General features: G+C 35.3%; 1 protein-coding gene across 11 annotated transcripts; it reads left to right on the top strand.

Moving 5' to 3' along the window:
* Window positions 5,168-19,965, top strand: LOC18769931. 11 transcript variants are annotated; one of them, XR_002272629.1, is made up of 5 exons: window positions 5,168-5,708; window positions 5,830-6,067; window positions 6,292-6,355; window positions 9,496-10,524; window positions 10,621-11,395. XR_002272629.1 is itself a non-coding variant. In XM_020569095.1 (4 exons), the coding sequence occupies exons 2-4, from the start codon at window positions 5,952-5,954 to the stop codon at window positions 19,588-19,590; spliced, it is 504 nt and encodes a 167-aa protein (XP_020424684.1). In that variant the 5' UTR covers window positions 5,172-5,708; window positions 5,805-5,951; the 3' UTR covers window positions 19,591-19,952. The 11 variants fall into 11 exon arrangements, 3 of the variants coding, with proteins under 3 accessions (XP_020424684.1, XP_020424683.1, XP_020424685.1); XR_002272628.1 differs by having other exon boundaries at window positions 5,178-5,708; window positions 9,496-10,010; window positions 10,114-11,395; XM_020569095.1 differs by lacking the exons at window positions 9,496-10,524; window positions 10,621-11,395 and adding an exon at window positions 19,267-19,952 and having other exon boundaries at window positions 5,172-5,708; window positions 5,805-6,067.

Genomic DNA, 19,965 nt, shown 5'->3' with positions numbered 1-19,965 from the left:
TAGGGAGATTACATCAGATGTATTGGCTCTTAGCGCACATTTCTAACAAACACATGATTTTTATCGAATCTGATCACCTTGTTCCTTAGCAGCTCATCAAATATGTTTTCGGCCTTAGATAGGTTGAAGGAATATGACTTATGTTTCTACTTGTAAGGGACAAATCCTCCAGTAGGGGGAGGGTTGTTTCTATGTTCTTTGTTTGGCCTTGTAACTGCTTTGCAAGTAATGGGAGCTTGGAGCTAAATGATCTCAGCCACAGATACTTTGGGGTGCATACATTCCCTGCTTTCTTCATCTGATTCTTCTACAATCTCGACCTGGTGGATTGGATTCTTGAAATAAGTAGGCTTGGAAGTATTTTCCCTCTGTATTTCTTCCTTTAACAACAACTCATACTTCCCAACCCTTTGTGCCATATCTTGTAGATCCACAAATTCAAGATCATCGAATTTTTTCTGGAGGGAAAGTCTGAGAGCATTCTGTGCCATTTTGATGAAATGCTTTTCTTCCATGGGAATCTTGCATTTCATCTTGAGCTTCTTAAAACACGTAATGAAGTCAACAACTGTTTCATGGTCCCCTTGCTTCATGTCAATAAGGTCATTGATAGTATTCTCGAGCTCGAGCCTATAATACTGAACCATGGAAGCTCTTTCCATCTCATTCCATACTTGGATAGAGTTTGGACTTCAATTTGAGTACCAGGTGAAAGCTTGGCCCGAAATAAAACTTCCCAACAATCTTAATTTCAACAAGGGATGAGAAATGCCCTATGTGTTCCTAGGTTGAAGCACATAAATATGCTCCATTAAACAAGTTTAAGCTTAGCACTTTGAAAACCCCTTGGAAAAGGTAAATCGTCAATATAAGCCGGATATGGCTTTTGATAAGTAGGCTGTACCAGCCATCTCACCCTGGCTTGACCATTAAGGACGAGCTGCCTTAGAGTATCCATAATAGGAGGGTGTATAAGGGGGTGTATAACATACATCCCTTGTCATCGGAATCATCTCCAATGGGGAGATGTAAAGGGTTGTAAACATACATCACCATCATGGAGATGTAAAATAAAATACACATTTGCATCTATTTTTACATCTTTTGCAGGTGGGACCCACCTGAGAAAAGAGAGGAAAAATTATGCATCTTAGATTTACATCGTTTCCCATTGGAGCAAAAAACGTATTTAACTCCCCCGCCCCCCCCCCCCCCCCCTAACTACTGTGGATGCTCTTTGTATCGCTAGATAAGGATTTGCTTCATCCTTGTCTTTTGAATCCTGAATGTGTTCAGGTTGTCGTGCGTTATTTCTCTTACCTCTTCCATTACCCCTATTGTTGCCATTATTATGGGCAATATGGACATTGAAGCATGTGGGTTGCCTCCATCTTTCTGCATGTATGTTTCTCCTTGATGGTTCTGGAGGTAGCGCAACTTCACCAGTTCTTGAGGACTGATACTTTAGAAGAGTTCCACTAATTGCTTTCCCAAGAGGTACGAGTTGGTGATTCAACACCTCTTCCTTTCTGCTGGTTATCAATGCTGTAACTAGAGGAAGAGTTGGATCTGTATTAGTTGCTTGGATGGGCGGTGGTGGCACATCAAATGGGCTTTCGACCACAAACTTTAGGGATGAAGAATTAGCATGGCCACTAGTTTGCCCTTGTGAATATTTTGACACTCCTAAGGACGCTTTAGTTTTCCTTGACATCGTATCTTCATTCCGTGGCCTTCTTTCCTCTTGAACAGCTTGTATGATTTGCTCAAAGAAATGTGTGAAGTACGCCCTTGTCTCGTTTCCCTGTAGGGTTGTGTTCATGTGCCCTTTTTCGACACTTTTTGGGCAATGCTCTGAGACATTTGTTTCATACTTTCAATCACTGCTGGAAACCTTCCTTCAAGGTCCTTTCCCAGATCGACCTGTTTTAAGAATGGAGCGGGGAATAGGAAGAAGTCGGGTCAACACCAAAACCCGGATTGGATTTTTGGCTTGCGAGAGGACTCGTTCAATTTCGAACAAAATTGAAAATTGGATCAAGTTGAGGAGAGCGGGCGAGCAAGGGCTGGGCCCTGATGGCTAACTTCTTCTGACCCAATCCCAGGTTGCGTAGGCATGCCATTATTGGGTATAAGACCAACCCAATAAGAGGACTTCAATATTCTTTCAATCGTGCGTCGATGGCTTGGCAAGTACGGATGGTACCTAGCCAAACAGGAAAAAACCAATGTTGAGGTTAATGCTCCCTTGATTGGGTTCAGAAACCTAATTCGGGCCCTAGATAACCCTAGATTGGGTTAGGATTCAGTTAGTTTGGGCTCAATGGTATGATTCAAGCTTGAATAAACCCTTGTTTTAGGGCTAATAAAGCCCTATTTAGACCTAGAATGCTTATTTTGGGTCTATCTAGCAATGAATATCAAGAAGTTCAAATATAAAAATGGGGGTAAGTAAACTATTAAACAACAAGTTGCAAAAAAAAGTAAATGACAAGAGTGTAAAGTACTATTAAGGTAAACAACAAAGAGAAAAAGCTAGAGATTTCTCTATCCAGCTCTAGTATGATAACAGGTTAAAATGAATGCTAAAGATTTCTCCACTTAGATAAAAAAAATTTAAGAACAAGTTACAATATTCAAGAGATTAGAGATTTCTCTTATCTAATATGTACAAGTTTCAGCTGTTTTAGAAGAAAACTATACTGACTATTAAAACAAGAATCATACCATAAAGATGGTAGAGTAATAAAAGATAAACGCAAGAGTTGTCAACTGGTTATCTTGGCAGCAAGTTGGCTATTTGAAAAATCTTGACGTTTGTTCAAGTGTTTACAAGACATTGCATCTGATTTTGGAGAGAGAGTCCCCTTGTTTTACTGTCGAGCCTCTATATTTAAAGTTCATTCCCTTTTAAATTTGCAATATGGACTCCGTATTAAGGGGAACTTACAAATCATGATCATGGTACTTGCAGCTCTACGTCGTGAGACGAAACTCAAAAGGATGAGCTTCTCTCTCTATTTCTCACCAATTTTTTAGGTTTGCCTAATGCTTGTTTGTTTTCAATTTGTTTTATTTATTTTTTAAGTTTTTTATAATCCCATAGTTTTTCACAACTTTGAATTTGAACTGTGATTTTTGAGTTTGGGGTTTTTATTTATTTTTTAATTTTTTTTCTAATCCCATTGTTTACCTCAAGTTTCGATTGAGTCCTGCAATTTTTTATATTTTTTTTGAGGTAATTACATCCGTTAACTCAATAAGTAGTTGCAAGTAGGTCCTACCGTGACAAAATATGTCAAGTTTGACCATGTGAATGGCATGTGATGTTGTTGTTAGGGATATTTTAGACTTTGAAAAACTAGGTATTAGAAATAACGATCCTTACTAATTAGGATTTGAGACATAGAGTATTTCTATTTGGGTTTAATACCTTGGATTCAAATTTTGTTTTCGATTTGGCCAAAGAGGAGGCCCAGATTTGTTGGGCTTGTCTAAATTAGAAAAATTAAATAAAATTATACCCTTTTTGTTTAAAAGCCTGGCCAAAATCAAATCTCATCCTTCCCGTCTCTCTCTCGACTAGAAAATAGGGCAGCTACATTCCCAATTTCACAGTGACTTTCCGTCGCCGTAACAACATTATCTCGTTGTCGTTCCTTCACGAAAGTTGTTCGCCATCACCTCCTCTATCATCTTCCCATAATACCTGACCCAAACAGTTGGCTTTTATGGCCAATTTTGGTTGGAGCAGTCCAATAGTCACGGCTTGCGGCAAACCCAATTTCATGGCTACCTTCCGTCACCATAACGACCTTATCTTGACATCGTTTCTTCACGAAAGTTGCTCGCCATCACCTTCTCTGTCATCTGCGACCCAAACAGCCGAAGTTTGTGGCCAATTTTGGCTAGAACAGTCCAGCAGTAGTGAGCACCATGATATCCAAGACGTTGTCTAGTGAAGTGTTGCCGCCATAACCATTGTTGTTTGGCTCATCCAGGTCAATCAATTCCTCTCTCTCATTTCTTCTTCTCCTTCAATTCTCTTAGTTCGGCACCCAAACAATTTTACCATGGAAGAAACCAAACAAACAAGAACGCGGATTGCAGTTTCCGTTTATTGTTCCTCACTTATTAATATGTTTATTGTTCCTCATACTCTGCAATGTAGTTTTTGTTTCAATAAAATTAGTTTTTGTTTTAAAATCCCACTTAAATATGAGAACTTTTAGTTTTTATAGAAACTGCAATGCATATTTCAATCTTCTTCTATTGCAATATTCATGTTTTGATGTGAAGCTCAGTTTTTCTGTTGTTGACATATGTATATTCTTGATCAAATTGTTATTTGAATTTCTTAGTTATTTTTTAGTTTTTATAGTTGATTTGTCATCATATTTGAGTTTGAGTTTGAGGTGTTGTTTGGATTTTTTTTTGTAAGTTGATCAAATTGTTTTGTTTTTACTGTGGCTTTTGAAAAAAAAAAATCAGATTTGAGTTTGAGGTGTTGTTTGGTTAGAGACTTTTGTAAAATTATATAGTACTTTCATCATGGTTTTGACTTTTAGTTCCCCATTTATCAATAAGTGCATTTTTACTCAGACTCTCCATTGCAGTTTCCGTTTCCATTTTAGTACTTTCATCATGGTTCTAAATTTTGGTTCCTCACTAATGTTAGTACTTTCATCATGGATTTGTAGTGCCGTTTTTGTTTCTATAAAATTAGTTTTTGTTTGGAGTTTTTGTTTTTGTTTCATTTCATTTATTTTGTTTTTCTTTACATCATTGATATCTACACTGTATTTTTGTTGCAGTTTTTATTTTTGTTTGCAGTTTTTTCGTGAATCTGTGTTGAAATAAATTTTTTTTTAAACCGTTGATTTTTTATAAAAATATTGTGTAACTAAATAAATATCACAAAAACAAGTTTGGTGTAGTGATTTGTGAGTGAGGCTTCCTCCTTTGATGGTCTAGATTCAAGTCCCTTCAATGACACAAAACATCCTAGTTTTTTAGGGTGAACAAAGGGCAACGGAATTGGTCCCTTGCTGGGCGGCAGTGGTTGACCGGTGATAGGCGGCGGCGGCTGACCAGAAATGGGATTGCAAGAGGTGGACATGTGGCATAGAGTGCTTGTGTAATATCCCGCCCCCAAATAATTTATATAATTTCCTAATTTTTAAAACAAAGGACGATCATACCCTTAGGGTTTCTTAGTGGTTTAAGGTTGGGAAAATTATCTTGGCTCCATTATGTAGTGCATGAGCTCACGAGTTCATAGACATGTATTGGGCCCAAATTAGAATTGAAACAAGAAAGTTACGACAAAAGAAGTGTAAGGAAACTATCATAATTTTTGCAAGTAAAGTGTTAAAAAGTCAAATTTTTCCTTCTCTTCCCTCATTTCTCTCTCTCTCTCTCTCTCTCTCTCTCTCTCTCTCTCTCTCTCTCCTTCTCGACAGTCACTATGCAAACAATAACTGTTCGTCTTCTCCGACAAATTTTTTCATTGTCCGGTCATTCCAAGCTACGCCACCACCCACAAAATCTTCGTCTAAGTATACTCTACCTAACCCATCCCTCAATTGAACTCAAAAACCCCAAGAATAGCCTAATTTTGGACTGAAATCAACCCAAAAACCTCCACTCGATGCCAGCCAGTTTCTGGGATTTTCGGGCTACTCTGGCCACCGATTTTGTCGAACAAGGTATGGATTTTCATCCTCTTTCCATGGTCTACCTGTTTTTGTAGTTGGTTTGGGCTAATTTCGTGGTTTAAAAAATTGATTACGACACCCATTTAGGCCGGCTGTTTTTGCTGTGTTTCAGGCCACTCTGGCCACTATTTGGCTGGGGTCCAAGAACTAAAAACACTCCTTCAATTGTGCTTGACCGGTTGGTATAAAAATTGATCAGTGATTTGGAGATTTTCCGGTTGGCAGAAATCTCTCATGCCACCCACCGTCGGCGGCGTGTCAGCCAGGTGTCGACGAACTATTATCACCCTAAAATTAACCCCTCGTCATCTTGAGCATGACGATGTGCTCGGATCAGCAACATTCGATCAGTTGAGTATTTTACTAAAATTTGCCTATTGAATATTTTTGGGTTCGATACATTTGGACTGCCAGAACTTAATGAAACTCTTGGGACTTGTTAAAGGGGTTTGGTTGAACCTGTAACAAACTTTTCGAGGTTGTGCACACACATTGTAAATTTCAGGAATTGGGTTTTTGATTAAAGGTTTGAGGCAAAACTTGTTATTAACCAAAGTTTATATTCTTTCTTTAGGCACTCAGACTTCATGTGCTCAATCGGAAGGACCTTCGAAGGGTCAAGCAAGCTTGCATTCACAGTGAGTGGACATTTATTTTATAATAATTTTTCATACTATCATGGTTTTATGAAATGCTTTATGAACATATTACTTACGGTGTTTACTTTCCGAGCATTTGATTTCGATTTAGAAAAGGTTATTATTATTGTTATTGATAAGTGAGATTAGTTCGGGAAATTGAGAATGATTTGAGAACTGGATTTGAGAAATGTTTTGGAAATGTTTTCAAAACCACCTAGATATCCTTTGGTTACCTTCGGATTTTATGATGTCCTCGGACATCTCAGTTGCTTTCAGGCAATGGTTTATCTTTGGACGATTTGGTTACCTTTGGATAAGTCTGCGCGCGTATGACCATGCGCCACGACTCTCGGGGACGCCTGAGCCGTGTGCTGCGAGGAATGCGTCTCAGGCCGACTTTGTGTCCCCTGAGTTCTGCGATGATGTATCACACATATGGCCACATGTGTGATACCTGGAATTGACGGTACATTGTTGGAATTGGCCGGTTTTCTAGGGATACATCTTGGTGGGAAGTATTTACAGCTTGAGAAATTCTTTTATTTTGAAATCGGTGATTTGTCTTTTGCTTGATATATTATGCTTATGTATGAATCCTATTTACTTGTACAAACATAGAATAGAATTATAACTGGTTTGCTAATAGTTTTTAAATGGTGGGGTTAGTATGTTCTTACTATGTTTAACACTTAATTTTTTTTTCCACTCACAGTTTCTTTGTTTTGCGCCCACCACCCCCCTCCCCCCTCCCTCAGGCAATAAACGAGTATCGGACAACCACTTGAGGGCCTTCCACCATCTACTACTTTTCCTTGTTATCTCTCGTGTAGGCATTTACTTTGTTTTAAATAATTTTCTAGCTATAAACTTAACTGAAATAGTTATGCTTTGATATAGTCTTGAATCCCTGTAAGGCTTGAAGCCAACCGAAGTAACTGTTTGTGTGTGAACTTAACTTTGTGTGTTGAATGTTTAGGGAATTTTAATTTGTGATTATGTTTACATAAATTTGTTGGTTTGAGCCTTTTTTAGGGGAGACTCTGCTGGTTTTCCGGTAGCAGTCGAACCCTAAAGAAATTCTTGAGTTTAGGGCGAGAAGGGTATTTTGGACATTTGTGCTCGACACCTACCAAGTGTTGGACACGCACAGGGTTCAACACAGATTCCAAAGTGGAATTTGTGTCAGGTCCTGTGAGCTTACCTTAGGAGTGGCATTGTGTGTTATTTTGATGTTTTTTAATTACATTATTGTAAAATTAAGCACTACTTTTTTTATCTTTAGCCTTGTGCTAATTAGGTGAAACTATGTCCCTATCTTCCAAATTAGTAAACCATATAGTGTTTTCAAATGAAAGCTCCCTTTTGACTTTTAGGTAACCCATGCAGCTGAATCTCTCTTCTTCCATCAATTTGAATTTCTCTTCCCTTGTTCCCAACTCATTCTCCATTCCTCTCAGTCTTTGTTCCAGTGCTCCTGCTGTTTTTTGGTGCCCTCCTCCAGTCGGGTCCTTCAAGGTCAATTTTGATGGAGCTTGGTTTGGATCAACTTTTAAGATTGGCTTGGGGGTGATTATCAGGAATGATAACGGAGTTGCATATTTTGGTTAAAAAGCTGCTCATGGAATCAGACTCACAAGTGCCTTGTGACGGAATCAAAAGGAGTACAAAAAACTGTACTTGGACTATCCTTCCTTTGCAAAAGGCGTCGATATTGAATGGTTAGTAAAGTAATTAGGGTTGAGGCAGTGGTTAGGAGACTCTTAAACTCGAAATGACGTTTTTAGCCCTTGTTCTGACAGCTAAATTGATAGGCTATCACGGTTGGACCTAATTGCAACTACTTATCGAGTTAACAGATATAATTGTTAAAAAAAAATGTTGCGGACTTTATTGAAACGTGAGGTAAAGTTCAGAACACACCTAACCCCCATCTTTAAGTTAAATGAGACTATAGAATCCGGGCCTACAAAAAACACTTCAATCGTTTGCACAAAATAGAGAACTCTGAAGAGGTGCCTTTAAATAACCAAGTCGCTATTGAGTTTGTCATTATCTAACATTGCTCTGCGCTGCTCTTCTCTTCGATGTTGCTCTAGCTCTCCTCTTCCACGTTGCTTTGTTTTCCTCTTCTATTGTGTTGTACTCACTCACTCAAGGTTAGTTGTTCAACTCTCTTCTTCTCTTTCCACTCTTCTTCTCTGTTTGTCTCTCTCCTTGGTGATATTTGATGGGTTCAATATGCTATTTCTTGGTTTGATTTTTAAGTTTTGATTATGTGGTTGTTTGTAGTTAGCTTAATTTGATGAAAATTAACATTTGTATTGGTTAATTTTCATTGGATTATAATTGGGTATTTTTCTAGGGTTTTCAATTTTGGATTGTTTTGATTATGGGATTTTTGTTTGGAATGAGAAGATATGAACAAATTGATGGGTGGAATTGGAGCTTTTGGATACCAACCAACAATCTTCTCATTATATCATAGACTGCAAAAAAAATATTCAACAAATTTACCTGATACTTTGTTGGGTGCTGGTTTTTCTTTTTTCAGGGTGAGGTTACTGTATCAACCCACAATAGATATAAATAGTTGGCTCAATTGAGAAATTATGTCTGCCAAACATTTAAGTACGGGAGAGCTTCAACCTGTATAGCTGACTTGATGTTGACAGGAGAACAATTTGGGAGTGAGAAGAATTAGGTAGTCATTTAGGATAGTGCTTCTGCATGCTCAGGTCAAGAGGCATGCTCAATTATCTTAAATAAACTATGAAAATAGGGAGAGTTGGTTTTCTTAACGAAATTTCTAATGGGAATCAGTCGAGTTGATGTGCCCAGTTTGCTTGCTATTCTCATTTCCTAATGGTTTTCAATTGCTCATGGATGTTCTATAATTTCTCTATGGGTCGCTTGGCATAACTGTTTGTTAGGTGCTAGTTTTTCTTTTTCATGGTGATTGACACTTTTCAAATGGAAAGTGTAATTTGTTTCAGGTGGAAAAAAGTAAAAAATGAAACAGATACTATAAGCAATGCCAAAACTTTGTTGGTTTGTATATATATATCGTCTAGACATATACTTTGTTGGTTTGTAAAAATATACATGCTTAATTTTTGTTGATTTTTATGATTTATTAGAGATGGATCGAAGAAAGCTTTTGTTGATATTACTGATGGAGATGTGGTATTTAGAGACAATGTGTGGTCGCACAATCCTTGTGCTTATGATGTTCAAAATGAAGAGAAATCAACGGCTTATAGAAAGATGAGACCTTAATAATCATTCCTTTGTTAGACATGAGACGCGGTTGCATTATCTAAATAGTATATTGGAGAATGATGTAGTGTGTGTGAGCAAATTAATAATGGATTTATGGACGTTTGGTATATTATGTGCGTTGCTTGACGCTAATGGAAGGGTTAAAAATGATGGTTTGGTGACTTTGGAGGAACAAGTGTGTATATTCTTACATGTACTTGCACATCATGTGAAGAATCGTACTATTAGAAGTAAATTTATTCGATCGGGTGAGACCATTAGTAGGTACTTCAACTCTGTGTTGCAAGGAATTTTAAGATTGCAAGATAGCCTATTGAGAGTGCTGGAACCTGTGGGTGAGAGTTGCACAGAGTATAGATGGAAATGTTTTAAGGTATGTTTATTATGTATTGGAAATTTGGAGAAATTCTAGTAAGTTGTTTTGTCTTCTTTTGAAATTTTTAGAATTTAATTAAAGGTAACCTTTCTTTTAATAGAATTTCTTGGGAGCTCTAGATGGAACTTACATTAAAGTTTGTGTGCCTGAAACTGATAAACCGAGATATCAAACTAGGAAGGGTGAAATTGCAACAAATGTGTTGGCTGTTTGCTCACGCGACACGTAGTTTATATTTGTATTGCTAGGTTGGGAGGGATCTGCATATGACTCTCAAGTCCTTTGTGATGCCATAACTAGGCCAAATTGGTTAAAAGTTCCCACGAGTAAGGCCATTAGTAAGTATTCACTTTATGTGCACTTTTGAATTATATTTATATGCCAACACTAATAGGAATTGTCAATTTTTGGTTATTAGGTTATTATTATCTGGTAGATGGTGGTTACATAAATGATAAGGAATTTCTTGCACCATATAGAGGAATAAGTTGTCATATATCTAAATGGAGAGGTGGATATACAGCTGCAAATCATCAAGAATATTTTAATATGAGGCATTCAAAAGCAATAAATTAATAGAACAATGTTTTGGGCTGTTGAAAGTTAGGTGGGGCATGCTAAGGAGTCCGTCTTTTTACCCTATAGCGACACAATGTCGGATAATTATAGCTGCTTGTCTTTTACATAATCTCATTAGGAGGGAGATGTCCATGGATCCAATTGAGCACGAAGTGAATAAAATTAATGAGGCAAAAAATATGATAGAAGGCGATACAATTGGCACTGTCGAAGCATCCAATTAATGGACTGCATGGAGGGATGACTTGGCCTTGCAACTATATAATGAGTGGAGGGCAACTAGGAATAACTAGGCAATTTGTGGTTTCTGTTTCAAATTGCAGTTTATGAATAGCTAGCCAATTTGTGAATTCTATTTCAATTTGTATTTGTGTAATACCTCGAAAAATTCAAGGTGGATTTTCATATTTTAGTGAAAAATAATATTATGGTGGAGAATGATTATGGGTATTTTATGAAATGATTTTGGATTGAAATTATTAAATTAAGTGTGTTTAATTTGAAGTTGGACAAACATGACCAAAATACCCTTATGTGTGGATAATTACCAAAATATCCTTGAAAGCTCAAAAAAAAAAAGAGAAGAAGAATCTGAAACGTGGAGGGAATCAAACCATCCTCCTCCCACTCTTCCCCCATTGCCTCATTTCAAAGCTTCCATTATGAAGGGATGAGGATGAGTCACCTAGTCTAATTGGTGAGTCACCTAGCCTAAGGGATTTTTCTTGATGAAGCTAAGAACTAGGGGAGGTGAGTTGTTGGCAGGAGAGAGAGAGAGAGAGAGAGAGAGAGAGAGAGGAGAAGAAAAATCTCTAAGACCATCTCCAATCATGTTAGGGCTAAACTCAAATTTCCACCCTTCAAAATACAACTATTCATGTATTTTCAGGACTCAAATTTTTTTTCCCTCCAACCTTGTAGACTCATAATTTGAGTCAGCAACTTTATTAAATTGTTTAAGAATGATATTTTTTTTCCTTGTTAATTTTTCTTGACATTATTTTTGTTTCAATACTCATGATTTAATTTTCTAAACATTTTAACCTAAAAAAATTAAAATTCAAAAACATAATAGAATTTCACTTAAAAATAAAAACAAGTACAACACCATATGTATGCTCGGAATAATTCGAACCCTTCATTGAAGCCATTGCCATAATTTTCTTCCATTTTTACTTTTACTTTTACTTCATTGGATTCCTTTATCCTCATTCAATAATGTTCTGAACTTTAGCCCACCTCCACTTGTGTTCTTCAATTATTTTCTGAACTCTTTCACATCCCCTATTGTCTTGTTTCAATCATGTTCTGAACCATTGCTCAACTTTGTCCATCTCACTTTATTGGATTCCCTTATCTCTCCCTATCTTTTCCTATCTTCATTCAATTATTTTCTGAACCATTTCCCATCTTGTCTTGTTTCAATCACGTTCTGAACCATTGCTCATCTTTGTTCATCTCACTTTATTGGATTCCCTTATCTTTCCCTATCTTTTCCTATCTTCATTCAATTATTTTCAAACATGTAATCTCATTCTCTTGTCTATTTAAGAAGTGTTATTCTACTGAATTAACCACACAATCTCCTTCAATTCTCCTTCTTACAATGAATTCACGTGGGAAGGCTATACAAAATTTCTTCAATGATGAGTCTGATGATGATGACCTTCATTAACAGAAGGTTGCAATGGCTATTCAACACCATACGTTTTTGCTAGAGCAATATGCTCAACAATCCAAACATGGTGGTTCTGTTGCAGGCTGTGAATACAAGAATCAGAAGAGAGAAAAACATCATAAGAGTCTCATGGAGGACTACTTCTATGAACGACCACTTTATCCCCCAGTGGACTTTCGCAGGCGGTTCCGCATGAGAAGAGAGCTTTTCTATCGCATGTTGAATGATGTTGTTGCACATGAGCCATACTTTTCCCAGAAGATAGACGTGTGTGGATGACAAAGTCTATCCCCAGAGCAGAAGCTAATAGCCATTTTTCGAATGCTCGCATATGGATGCTCAGCAGACTCCACCGACGAATACTGTAGATTGGGTGAATCTACAGCCCTTGAATGTTTGCGAAAGTTTTGTTCTGTTATTGCAAAAGTTTTGCACAACATGATTGTTGAAGATGAGTATGAGGATCTAGATGCAGAATCTGATGATGAAGACAATTGTCCACGAACATCTAGAAGAGCAAGAGCAAGACTTGCTTATGAGCTTGAGCCAACTATCACGTACGATATAAACTGAGAGAGACAAACTATCTCAGACTACATGGTCCGTCATAATAGAGTTCGTGCTTCACAAGTGCATCACAATCTAAGAAATGATTTGATCAACCACATTTGGAGATGCGAAGGAGAGGGGCAATGAGCTATGTTGTGTGTTTAAATTATGTTGTGTATTCAAATTGTTGTGTGTTTAAATTATGTAAGTGTGTTTAAACTATGTTGTGTGTTTAAATTATGTAAGTGTTTAAATTATGTAAGTGTGTTTATCTAAGCATGTTTAAAATATGTTGTGTATTTAAATTATAAAAGTGGTTGTGTGATTTTAATGAATTATATGGTTTTATCATTGAATTTATAAATTAAAAAAACTAATCACGGAAAAATAAACGAAAATCATAAAAAAAAAAAATATAAACGATAATTATAAATAAAGATAAACAACAATTACAAATAAAGATAAACGATAATTAAAAATAAAGCTAAACAACAATTAGAAATAAAGATAAACGACAATTATAAATAAAGATAAATAACAATTACAAATAAACGTAAATTAATAACCACTATGTGGAGGGCTTGGATAATAGTCTCCAGAGTTGTCTTCTGGATTGTAGGGGGAACTTGTATTCATCTAGGCCTCAATAATTTCGTCTTGCTTATTCCCCCAACACTTCATCTTTCTTGGAGTAAATTTGGATAGGTCCATGGACATTATTTCTGTTCATTGGCCTCCTTATCTTGTTGAATTTGATATGCATATTGCTCTTGTAGGAGCTCTAACTTTCGCCTCCTATCCTCTTTTGCCTCATTTCCTTGTTGAACCAATTCAGACAACAACTTACTACTCTGGTTGAGATAACTTTCAACACATTTCCCTTTCTTTTTTTCATCCTTCTGTTTATCTCTTCCCAACAGCCTTGGAGTGGACATGACCACATCATCTTCATCTTCCTCCAAATTGACTGTATTGCCACAATGAGAAGAATCTTTGAATGTCTGTGTGGAAGATTCACATATGTCGTTCCATTTTGGGCAATCTTTTAAGATTTGCCAAGCATGATACAACTTGAAATGCCTATTCGGAGATTTATTATCATTCAAGAAAAGTGTTTTTGCATTCATATCCTACTATGAAATAAAATAAAAATCAAGTCAATAATTGAAAACAATTAAAACTATAAATTTAAGCATTGAAAAAAATGGGTACTCACCACATCTTCAAGATTGGAGCCACTCACATGCCTTGCATTGGCCTTTGTTATACATGTCTTCCAAAGAGAACATTGTTGGTTGATGATCTTGAACCGAGAAGCAATAGCATGGGGTGATCGTACCCCTGCTCCACTCATGCCTGGATCATTTTCCAAAAAATTTGGGTACACACGCAACTAAAATGAATCGTTTGATTGATTCGTGCCAATAGCCCCATCTTCATAGATGGAAACCCACCCTCTACACAATGCCTCATCTTCTTGTGGTTTCCAATTCACACCTCTTTGGGATTTGGGGGCTATTCTCAACAAGAATGAATGTATAATGAAAAAATTATAACAAAGGGAGAAAGGAAAAAAATAATTTTTGGTGGATTATTTACCAAATGAATGGCTATTTATAGAGTTTGGAATAAGTTTTGGGGTTGGATCTGACTTAGATTAATTATAAATATTAATTTGAGCCGTTGGATGTGAAATTTTAGCGTTGAGATTGCCTAAAATGAATCAGAATCGCTGATTTTGTAACTGTTGGAATATTTTGAAAAAAAATACAGCATAATATTTGATTTGAAAAAGTAGCCGTTGGTGCTCAATAAAGGAATGAGAATCTTCTTTCCCACTTGTCACAGCGGGCCAACATCAATAGCCCATCACGTGGGCTTCCAGCATTCAATAAAAAATATAAATTAAAGCATATTTTGGCCCCATGAATTTATCCGTCGAGGCAGAAAGCAGACTGGAATTCCAGTCCAGTTTTGAGATTTCTCAAATTTTCACCTCCCAAAATACATGGGTTGGAGAAGCTTTTTGGAGGTTAGACTAAAAATTTGAGTTTCCACCCTTTAGGTTGGAGATGGTCTAAGGTGAGTCAAATTTTGAGTTTTTGGTTTTAACTTTGTGTTTGTGTGTTTCTAGTCCCTTAAAGAATATTTTGATTCTTTTGAGTTATGGGGAAATTGAATTGGAAGAGTTGGAACTTATATTTTCAAGTTGGGTGCATAGAGTAATTTTTCAAGTGTGGATGTTGTTGATTTTGGTTTCATTTTGAGTTTTTGATGAGTTAGATTGGTAGATATGAAGTTTAGAAGTGTTTTAGAAGCCTTAGGAACAACTTGGAGGTGTTAGAATGGTTGAAAACAACTTTGAACCAAATATGGAAATTTGCATTTTGCTGGAAATTTGCAGTCCGTGAGCCTCAATTTGGCTCTATATTTCTCCCAATCCCTTGACTGTTTGAGGAAGCCAATTGTTGGGTTTTAAACTAGACATGGCAAGGAACAAAACAAAATTGGTTTCGTCGGATTTGGTTGAGTTTTGATAGGTCAAACACAGGTGCAAAGTTTGGAAAAAAATCTGTTTTCTGCAGAAAAACCAGCAACGAGTCTAAATTTGGAGCTAGTTTTATCCTTCGTTTTATCTTTGTTTTTAGTGTGGTTTGTTGGGTTAGAAACTAGAGGTATTAAGCTTCAAAACCACTACAAGTTTGCCCAATTTTGTTAATTTTTGGCGGGTCAAAATGGCTCACAAAATCTGACTTTTAAACTGAAAAACAGGGGAAGTTGCAGGATTTTTGGGGAAGACGATGAATAGTAACCGGAAACAAGCCCACTCTCGACTTCGGCGAGTGGCGGCACGTGGCAGCTGTTCCGGCAGCCTCCGACGCCATATTTTTAGTCCATTTGACTCAATTTCTTGATCCGAGTCCGATGGTATATGTTTTAAGTCAATCCGAGGTGGTGCAAAGTATAGGTTATTGCAGGGCCCACGAGACCCAAATAGTAACTTTTGGATAACGGGTGTAGTTGGCCTTGTTTTGGTGTTGACAAGGCATAGGATAGAGTTTTAAATTATTTTGGACGAGATTTGGCCGCTTTGGACCCCGAGCTGGTCCTGAGGGCATTTTCGTCATTTTCACCCAAAATCTTTGAAATGCATAAGGTTGAGGTTGGACTTAGGTGAAATAAAGTGAAGACTGCTCAATAATAATTTGAATTTGAATTTGTTCAGGAATTGGATAAAAAATATAGATTCAACAACTCCGAGAATCTCCGAAGGGTAAATTTGGTATTTCAGCTAGCTGGACATGAGGTAGGGTTTCCTGATTTTCCGATGATTGGGCTATGTTACTTTTTATCTTGGTGCTTATAAATAATACTATAAATATGAATATTATTTTTGCTTTGCTCAGCGAATATTATTTGATGTTATGTGAATATTATTATTGATGTTTCTTCGTGGATTTTATTTGATGTTGAGTGAATATTATTATTCATGTGATTAAATCTGAAATATTATTGTTTATCTGTGTTCTTACTCAGCAGAAATAAATGATGTTTGTGTTGCATTACATATGCATCATAAATACAGTTGTGTTGGGTATGTGTGTAGTTTAAGGTATATCTAAAGGGTGGGAGAAGGCTTTAGATATATCTGAGTAAGAAAAAAAGTAAAATATATTCAAGTGACGAGAGCAGGGCTTGAATATAATGAGGTGATGGGAGCAGGGTCTCTAATAAAAAGTGAAAGTTGAGAAATTCGTAAACAAAAGAAAATGGGTTAAGGGACAGAAGTGTTCATATTTTAGGGTATTCGGAGCCACAGTGGTAAAATGCATGGTATGGGATATGCAGGCTTGTTGCCCTAAGATATGAATTAGTGGGATTAGAAGGGAGTGAGTTCATGGCATCACTGAATATGCAAATTTATTTATCTAGTACGATTGCATAATTTATGTATGTTGTGTTGTTTGATACATGACACTTTGATTAACTGTGATAGGTGACTTTGAGGGGTTTGACGGTATTTTACTGGGCATTAGAATGCTCATGTAGGATTCAAGGCGAAGTTTGAGGAAGCGGGTTTCAACCAAACTACTAGGCTTTTGTTGTTGATTTGTGTAATTAACTTTTGTAAGTAGTCAACGGTTTGATAAAGATCTTAGGGCTCGTTTGGTACACAGGACTGTCTTGGCATGGACTATGTTTAGGGACTGGTTTGGCTTGGCTTGGCTTGGTCTAAGTTGGATAACACTTATCCTGCGTTTGGTGTATGCTTGGACTAGGACTATAATTTTTTTATTTTTTCAAAAATATATATATGTATATAAGTATATTATAATAATATTATATATTTTAAATAATATAAACGTACATACATATATATATAAGTGTATATAGATGTATATATGTATATTATAATATACATGGGTATAATACATATACATATATTTATATATATGTATGTATATTATAATATAATATATATATATGGGTATGTTATAATAATAATAATAATAATATACATGTATATACGTGTATGTATATTATATATGTATGTATATATACATATATATTATATATATTATAAAATATATATGTATATATAATATATGTATAATATATGTATATATATTATATATTATAACATACATATATATACGTATATACATGTATATAATATATGTGCATATAGGTGTATCTATATATTATAATATATACATGGGTATAATACATATACATATACATATGTATATTATATTAGATAATATATATGGGTATGTTATAATAATAATATACATGTATATACGTGTATATATGTATATTATAATATATATACATATAGTATAAATATATAATGTATATGTCTATATACGTGTGCATATGTATATTATAATACATACATGGGTATAATATATACACATATATATATACTTATATATATGTATTATAATAATATATATTACATATATACATGTATGCTATTATTATAATATTAATATGCATATGTATATGGGAATATTATAATAATAATATACGTGTATATATCTATATGTATTTATATATTATATATGTATATATGTGTTTATATATATACATGTATATACGTGTATATATGTACCTTAATATATAATATAATATATGTTACATATATACATGTATACATGTATGCTATTATTATAATATTAATATGTATGTGTATATGAGTATATTATAATAATAATAATATATGTGTATATATCTATATGTATTTATATATATTATATATGTATATATGTGTATATATATATATACTTGTATATGTGTATATACATGTATATATGTACATTATAGTATATGTGTATGTAATAATAATAATAATAGTAATATATGTTATTAGTATTACAATATAATATATGCATCTCATACATTGGTAAACATAGGACTAGCTAATCCTCCCTTTCTTCATGGGATTAGTAGTCCCCTCTTAAGGAGGTGTTTTTGGTGGGCCCGGTATTAGCAATCCCATCTAAGACTAGAATTAAATGAAACAAACGTGGTACTAAATTTAGTCCAAGCCAGTCCAAGCCAAGCCTGTGTACCAAACGACCCCTTAGTGTGTAATTAACTACGAGCTACTGCGACTCTTATTCTGTATTGTTAAGTAAATTTGTATTTATTTGTGGCTCTTTTTCTCATCATATCATGGTTGTAGGATTTTATTCTTATAACTATGGTATGACTCACACCCTGCGGGAATATTTCTTATTTTCAAATCAGGTCATGACAATTTGAGACATCACCGTTCAAACTTAAGCATGTATTAATTTTCTTGAGGATTAAGCACTTTGCAATTTGAATAATGATTCTGATTGTTATATTGACTTGATCAATTATGTTATAAATTTCACAACCTTGCTGTTGTTACCTATTGTTTGTCAATGTTACATATTTCTTTTGTTGTTTGTTTTTCTTTAGTTCAATGATGATATATAGTGTTGCTTTATATGTTTGGAGTCAAAATATGAATGGAAAGTGTTGATACCAATCAAGACTTTTAGTAAGGGAGGAAACAAACTAGGTAGTCATGGTCTAAATTTGAGGAAGAGAAATTACTGACAGTGCCTTGAAGATTTTGTGGCTGGAGGCCATCAATGTGAGATTGGTAATTTCAAATATGGTACTTGCTCCAAATGGAGAAGGTTTTGAATAATCTATGTCCTGGTGCTGAGCTAAAGGCAAGTCCACACATTGAATCAAAGGTAAAGTGGTGGAAAAAATAATATAGTATAATTTATGACATCATAACACAAATGAATTTGCATGGAATGATGTGAAAAAATGCATTGAAGTTGACAGTAATGAAGCTTGGGAGACTTATGTGCATGTACTACTTGCCTATATTTCATTACAGAGATTTGTTTTTTGTTACATAGTTAAACATAAACTAAGTGTTGTCTTATTTTATTGTAGCACCACAAGAATGCAGCTGAATGGAGGAACAAATCATTCCCATTATTTGATAGACTTGCTAATATTTTTGGAAAGGATCGTGTTAATGAAAAAGGAGCTGAAGTCCCTAGTGAGATGATGGAAGAGCAAGGGAGTAATGAAGTTGATGCTAGTGATGACAATAATACATCTCCCATGTCAATAAACAAGGAGGGCAACCAATTTGTGGCTAGTCAAAACAAGAGGAAAATAGGCTCAAGTAATGAAGACAGAATTATGACTGCATTGGAAAAATTGTTTGATGTATTTGGAAAAAGGATGCAAATGGTGATGATGCTTTCTTAAAAGGTAATTAAGATCGATCTGATATTGCCAAAGAAGTCAAGGAAATGGGATTTTCTGCTATGGATCAAATTAAAGCATTAAAAGTCATTTTGGATAAGCCACAAACAATATCTTTGTTCAAGTCACTTGATGTTGATATCAAAAAAGCCTTTATTAAGCAATTGTTCAATGAAAATGCTTGAAGGAGGCAACATCTTATATATTGGAAACACCACAAGTGCATCTCCCACCTTAGAAACACCACAAGTAGCTGCTATAGCTTTTGTTTTTGCTGCTTTATTAGTCTTGGGTTGGAATTGTGGATGTTTATTTATATATGTTATTTAGTGGATTTTTGGTTGATTATTATTATTGTTAGTCTATGCGCTTGTGGAA

This window comes from Prunus persica, chromosome G7 (assembly GCF_000346465.2).
Source record: "Prunus persica cultivar Lovell chromosome G7, Prunus_persica_NCBIv2, whole genome shotgun sequence".
In the NCBI taxonomy this organism is placed as follows: domain Eukaryota; kingdom Viridiplantae; phylum Streptophyta; class Magnoliopsida; order Rosales; family Rosaceae; genus Prunus; species Prunus persica.
The sequence above is the reverse complement of the archived record's forward strand: the minus strand, read 5'-3'. Positions and strand labels throughout refer to the sequence as shown.

Coding starts and splice junctions, on each gene's coding strand:
- LOC18769931 (XM_020569095.1), top strand. CDS start 5,952: ATGCCACCCACCGTCGGCGGCGTGTCAGCCAGGTGTCGACGAACTATT. Junction 6,068..6,291: donor GGATCAGCAACATTCGATCA/GTTGAGTATTTT, acceptor TTCTTTCTTTAG/GCACTCAGACTTCATGTGCT. Junction 6,356..19,266: donor CAAGCAAGCTTGCATTCACA/GTGAGTGGACAT, acceptor ATTTTATTGTAG/CACCACAAGAATGCAGCTGA.